General features: G+C 38.3%; 1 protein-coding gene across 1 annotated transcript; it reads right to left on the bottom strand.

The window, feature by feature from the left end:
• Positions 1-678: 678 nt before the first annotated feature.
• On the bottom strand, positions 679-4,760 carry LOC143850542 (putative disease resistance protein RGA3). Its single transcript, XM_077359783.1, has 3 exons — positions 3,173-4,760; positions 1,152-3,113; positions 679-854 (listed from the first exon to the last, which is right to left on the bottom strand). The coding sequence occupies exons 1-3, from the start codon at positions 4,601-4,603 to the stop codon at positions 786-788; spliced, it is 3,462 nt and encodes a 1,153-aa protein (XP_077215898.1). The 5' UTR covers positions 4,604-4,760; the 3' UTR covers positions 679-785.
• Positions 4,761-7,075: the final 2,315 nt, after the last annotated feature.

Here is a 7,075-nt window from a genome sequence, read left to right as displayed (position 1 = left end):
GCGTTCCTTGTCTTGTCTCTTGAGATTTTACGTGCACTAATGTGGTTGCCGTATTTTATTGATCAAGAATTTCAAAAGTTTTTACTGCATGAATGCTTAGGCACATTCAACAGCTCTTGTCAGATCAAACTGAAGTAAAAGAAGTGTAACATAGTTTTGATGCTCAGTTCTAACAGAAGTTTAGGGAATGTAATCAATTGCAAATGAAATCATCAATCAAATAACATTTAAAGTAAACCAATGCTAAATAAAAAGAAAGAAGATTTGAAGAGTTGCAACAAGATCAATTAATAGGAATGATACCATAGAGTTCAAAACAGAGCATAAATTCAATGAAGCATGTAAGGTAAATTCATCCTAGTTAGGGTTCCTTTTGTCTTAAACAAGTCATAATCTACTGATAGGGTTCCTTTTGTCCTAAGACAAGAAATTTTGAGCTATAATGAAAAATTAAAGAACCTGAAAAACAAATCTCTTTATGAGACTGGAATTCCAGTAAAATTAACTGTTTCCTTTGTTTTGTTTTGAAAGAGAGAAAATGAGGAAATTAAAAGAGATAGAGAGAAATTGAGGTTTACTATTCTTTAAAATAAATAATGGATTGAAATCTATTCATATGATTAATGAAATCCAAGAGCCCTAATTTGGGATTGAACCTCTAACTCATTGGTTAAGGCTTTTTCATCAACCTGGAGGTCGGAGGTTCAATCCCATCTTACATACCAAAAATAAATAAAACAAAAGCCAAGAGGAGAGACAGTCGTGTACCTTCTCCAGAGTAGTCTTCAAACCCTCAACTCATTTATCCATATGATGGGGATGTGTGAGATATTGGGCCAATATTGGCCTCCGTCCTTTTAACACTGTTTCTCTATTTCCGGACAGCGATCAATTTGTAATCTCTGAAGCGTGGTGGGCAGCCCTTCCTCCGGCAAGGAAAGCAGTTGAGGACACTGACTAATGATCAATGTTTGGAGGGAGGTGAGGTTCTTCAACATCCCCTTGGGCAGGGATTTCAGATTATCACACAAATAGATACCGAGGGTTTTAAGCGTGGGGGGCAGTAGCTTGCTTGGAGAGAATTCGAGTTGTGAACATTCATTAATATACAAGGTTTGGAGGGATGTAAGGTTTTTAGAAAAGATCTCAACATTATCAACTGAGAGATATGTAAGCATGTCGAGCATTCCCTCTGGAAACTGCGGCATTAGAGGGCAATCTCTAATTGTCATTGTACGGAGGCCGATGATGTTTGGCAATGACTCTAGTTGTGGACATCTATAAATAAATATTTCTTCGAGGGAGGTGAGGTTATTACACCTCCCCTTGGATAGGGATTTGAGATTAGGACAGTTGAAGATCGTGAGAGATGTAAGCGCGGTGGGTAGCTCCTCCTCTCCTGCCAATGACTCTAATTGCGGACAATATTTAATTGCCAATTCTTTGAGCGATGTAAGGTTGTTGAAAATCCCCTTGGGCATGGATTTGAGATTAGAACATGAGAATATTTTAAGGGATTGAAGACTGATGGGCAGTTCCTCCTCTGGCAAGAATGGGCATTGAGTAACCAAGTCCAGATGTTGGAGGGAACTCAGTTTTCCTAGCCCCCTTGTAGGCATACACTTGAGGTTATAACAATCGGAGGCTATCTGGAGAGATCTAAGCATGATGGGAAGGCCCTCCTCGTCGTCTCCCAATGACTTGAGTTTAGGACACCGCTCAATGTTTAAATATTGGAGAGAAGGAAGGTCATGCAACCTGACCTCCTTTGGCCAAGACACCAACTCATTACATCCAGTGACATGCAATTTCTCAAGTACGGTTAAAGGTTGAAGAAATCCATGGGGTAAGGATATCAAGCCTTGAATAGAGTGAATTTGTAACGACTTTATACTAGTGAGGCAAGGAACCAAGGCCAATACCATCTCATTACAGTTTCTTAATTTCAAATTATTAATGGATGGGAGGTGGGGAAATCTCTGCAGCTTAGGACAATTTGATATATTTAGTGTACCAAGGCATGGCATGTCCCCATCCCTTGCTCCACGCCATTCCTCCAAATTCGGCATGTTTACCAGCTCTAACTTCTCCAATGATGGAAAACCCTTAATAACCTTATTGGACCCACGGATAAACTCACCTTCAATATGTTTCAATCCATCCATTCCATCCATCTCGAGCTTCTTGAGGAAAGGTAGCTGCCCAAGGGGTGGAAGCTGTTGGCAATTCAAACATCCAACGAGACTAACAGTGTTCAGATTCGTCAAATTACCGCTCATCATCCACCTGGGGAAACTTACACCACCATATGATAAAATATTTAGGGTTTTGAGGTTGGTGTGAGGTTGGAGGCCTTCAAGTACCTCCTCATCAACTGCAACATCTCGTGGATTATTATTGCTCCATTGGAACGTTAACTCATCAAGGTGCTCTTTCTCCTTCAAATTGGCTTCCTTGCATTCCTTTTCATCTATCACATTCTCTAAATTTGAAATGTGAATAGCTCCTCTCAACTCTGTCAAGTTCTTTAACTCCCTTATTCCACATCCACTTTCTTTGCCCGCAAAAAATTTAGTCAGTGTTTGAAGACTTATTAATTTCCCAAGTTCCAGTGGCGTACAAATCTTGCAACCCTTAAAAGTGAGATGCCGTAAGTTAATTAGGTTGCCGATGGACTTTGGTAGCTCAGAAAGTTGGTTGCAATAGCAAAGTTTCAGTGTTTGCAGATTATAGAGGCTACCTATTGATTCAGGCAAGGTTGCAAAAGTCATAAAAGAGAGACCAAGGTACCTCAAATATTTTAATTCTCCAATAGAATCCGGCAAATCTCTTACACAGCTATGACTCAAATCTAACACCCGTAAGCATCTCAATTTTAGGAAGAAATCATGAACAACTTGCTTAGTGAGTGTTACGTACTTTGGCGGTAGCAGAAATGTGCGCAGCCTCTCAGATTCATGAAAGGACTCGAAAATTCGTGAGTGTTCATTGCATTGCCATATTGATGCACGACGAACCTTTGCAGCGATATTCGAAGAGTCGATGCTATATTTTATTCCGAAGTATTCATCACCAGAAACGGATTGCGCAAGGTCATGATTTAAGTCATGCATCTTGTAGCGTGATCCGTAGAGCCTACTAGAATATTTAAAGAACGACCTCCGTGTCAAGCATCAAAATAGTCAGAGCCTATGTCTTCCAATCGCTTCTCAGATTGGATAAATCCTTCTGCAATCCAAAGTTGGATTAGAGTGTCCTTATCAAATTCATAATCCTTTGGAAACAGGGAGCAGTACACAAAACATGGTTTCAGATATGCAGGTAAGTGATCATAGCTAACTTTTAGTAATGGAATAATATCATTTCTCATCTTTGATATTTCCCACATTTCACTTTCAAGGATATTCTGCCACTTGTTCTCATTGGTATTTGAACGTAAGAGACCTCCAAGAGCTTCTATTGCCAAAGGCAACCCATTGCACTTTTTCACGATCTTCTTTCCAATTGCTACTAAGTTTGGAGGTACATCTGAGCTTCCCACTGTGAATGCCCGTCGTGTAAACACGGACCAGCTGTCATCCTCATCTAAATAACCCAAATTATAAGCGGGAATAGTGCCCATGATTCTTGAAACCTCTGAACTTCGAGTAGTTATTATAATTCTACTTCCGTTTGCCCCAGAACTGAATAGGGACTGTAGCCTATCCCAGTCACTATGATTCTCATTCCATACATCATCTAGGACGAGTAAAAATCTCTTGCCACTCAATTCTTCCTTGAGGCTAACTTGAAGTGGATCAATTTCGTTAAGATCACAAGGTTTCTTTGTCACTGATTCCATAATTGCTTTTGTTAGTCCACGTATATCAAAATCGTCAGAGACGCAGACCCATCCTTGAACTGGAAAATGATCTCCCACCCTTTTATCATTGTAAATAAACTGGGCGAGAGTTGTCTTTCCGAGGCCCCCAATGCCGACAATCGGAATAACAGAGATATCCTTGGATGACGATGACGACGATGACGATGATGCAAATTCATCCAACAGCAATTTTACTATCTCCTCTTTATCGTTAACCCGGCTGCATATTTTTGATTCATCCACTAACGAGCTCATCTGTGGTTGCCTTTTTATTTCAGGCCGCCTCCCTGCATCGCCTTGTTTCAGATGAAAGTGATGCCTATCCTGTCCAATCTTATCCAATCTCTCCCGAATTTCTTTTATCTTATGTCCTATCTCATGTCGAAACTTAACTGGGTTGGAAGTAAAACAAGAGAAGCATAAGCTGAGCACCTGCTCCCAGTTACTGGTTTGGATATTTCCTTCCAATTTTGATCGGAGCACTTCAGTTGTAAACTCGTCCACTACATCATCTGCATCGTAAGCAACATCCTTAAGCTCCCGAAGCCAATTTTTCACTGCATTACTGCTTACTTGCTGTTCTTCAGCATCTTGAAGGACAGCTTGAATTGCAGATAATGTGGTGGATAGGTTTTCGACCTCTTCATCAACACCCCATAGTAATGTAATCTCTTGTATGGCTGAATCCATCAATTTGCCAACGATTGTATCAACAAGAGGAGACAGTAATAGATCGGCCATACCTTCTTCCTGTATTGGAGAGAAGAACCAGAGAAAGAAGCAACGAACTAACAAATCGTGATTCAAAAAGAAAAAGCAAGTTTAGAGCACTATGAACTCAAAACGCCTCTGTTTTTTTTAGCACAGAGAGCCTCTTGCAGTGGGGAAAAACAAGTAATGGATCATTCTTTTGACGTAAAATGGGTGTAAAACAAATTTTACACTGGAAGAAAAGTAAGTTTGATTGTGAGTGCCAGACCAAAAAGAAAAAGATGCAATAACTCATCTTTTAGATTTATGAGGCCTTGCTTTGGATCTCCATCCTCTGATGGGATCATACTAGTCGTCCATCTCAAATCGATAGTATAGCACCAGTGGGGAGATTTTTACTAATCAAATGGGGCCCATTTAAGCACTAGTTAATGTCATTGTTCCATGTGGCCGACAAGGAGCATCAAACATTACCAACCCACATTAAAAACACAAAGTTTGATTATGCCAACACTCCATTAAAAGTCAACACCCCATTCACGTGCTCAAGCCAGCTAGCACCACAGATTAGAAAGAAGCAAAGGTGGAGGGCTCACTTGAAGAGAGATTAAAAAAAAATCTTAGTACGAGTTTCATCCTTTGCCAACATTAAATAACTAGGCAAAACTTGGATCAATACTGGAATCAAATGGAGAAAATCCAAGAACGAGTTCAGAACTCTAAGAAAATAGCTCCTCTACAACATGATAATGGTTGCACTCGTTGTTTTTTTCAAATCGATCATGTTTAGGGCTTTGCAAGAAAAGCTAAGTCGTTGATTTTTTACGCCTTAATCTTACTGTTTGGCCATGAGACGATAGCCTTGTGGCCCTTCAGATAATAGAAGCAAATCCCCATATGTGACCTGATTTTGGTTGTAATATTAATCTTGATAGTTTATGTATCCAAAGTCTACAAGGGCAGTAGGGACATATGGAAAAGCTCATAAATTTCAACAAAAACAAAAAACCAATCCAAGGAACAATTTTCCATGCTTACCAAACATGTCCTAAATTTTCATCAAAAGCAAAGAAAATTTCAAATATTACAAAACAAAATCATGGGAAATGAGTCAGTCAATTATTAGAGAGCTTATTTTCGAGGGTCCAATTGGGAGAGTCGCAGTCAATTCTCTTGTTGTATGGGATCATCTTTGTTTATGGATTGTGGCACATCATGATGGAAAGTGGGCCCATTACGACCCGTCAACTACGCCCAATTAATTTAGCTTAGTGTGTCCAGGCTATTAGGTGGATCCGGTGTCCTGTTTCAATATAGAAACAATCAAACGCTATTTTTGCACGAATCGCGTTTATTTGTTTTATAGGATTTTTGCTGATTAGTCCCTACATGGCAAAATAATTGCTTATTAGTCCCTAAGAAAAGCATACTATCTTAGTAGTCCTACTTTTAGAAAATATTTGCTAAAAGGTCCCTAAAACTCACCTACGTCAATTTTCTCCCTTAAAAATTATAATATGGCAAATTTACCCCCCAACCCATTTAATCAGTTTTAGCGTTTATTGATTTCCTTCCATTATTTTCGGAAAAAAACTAGGAAATAAGCAAAATATTATCTCTTCCAATATTGTCTTCGAAAATCTTGTAAAATCTTTCAAAGTTGTTAACGTTTTAGCCCATTTTGACTTTCCTTTGATATTGTCCCTTCTTCTTCTCCTAAGAATAGAAGCTAAACCCTAGTTCTTATTCCCAAAAAAAACTAAAACCCTATTGTATTGAAACCGGTGCCGTGATCGATTGGTTTGTAAGAGATTTTTGGGAACTGTAGCAGCTCTTTAAATACATGATGGATTAGTGCTTCTCTTACAAAATGCCTTCCACTTAGGCCCCCATTGGATTGTAGGAATTTTATTGGAAAAGTTCAGAAAGGAAAAAAAATCTAAAATTTCTTATTTCTTACACATAAAAAAAGATAAGGTAAACTAACCCTATTCAATTTTTCAGTTAGGGACCTTCGGTTTATGATGTTATCCCTCTAAATTAATCAGACATAATTCCCCTCTAAAATCATTGAATGAAAAAATATTTCCATAGAAATAATTTTCCATCAGAGTTATTTTCTTGCAATCCAACGAAGACAGGAATTTCTTGAAAAGGTTAGAAACGAAAAATATTCCTAAAATTTCTTACTTTACTCCTACCCTATTTAATTTATTTTAGAGAGATTTTCAATTTATCTAACTCCTAAAATGATTTTTTTGTTGAAGGATTTTCGAAGAGAATATTGGAAGAGATAATATTTTGCTTATTTCCTAGTTTTTTCCCTAAAATAATGGAAGGGAAATAAAAAACGCTAAAACCGATTAAATGGGTTGGGGGATAAATTTACCGATTAAATTGATTCAGGGTAAATTTGCCATATTATAATTTTTAGCGGAGAAAATTGACGTATGTGAGTTTTAGGGACCTTTTAGCAAATATTTTCTAAAAGTAGGTCTACTA

Source organism: Tasmannia lanceolata, unplaced genomic scaffold (assembly GCF_043159265.1).
Source record: "Tasmannia lanceolata isolate RefF3 unplaced genomic scaffold, GAP_Taslan_0.1 ptg000018l, whole genome shotgun sequence".
Lineage (NCBI taxonomy): Eukaryota > Viridiplantae > Streptophyta > Magnoliopsida > Canellales > Winteraceae > Tasmannia > Tasmannia lanceolata.
The sequence above is the reverse complement of the archived record's forward strand: the minus strand, read 5'-3'. Positions and strand labels throughout refer to the sequence as shown.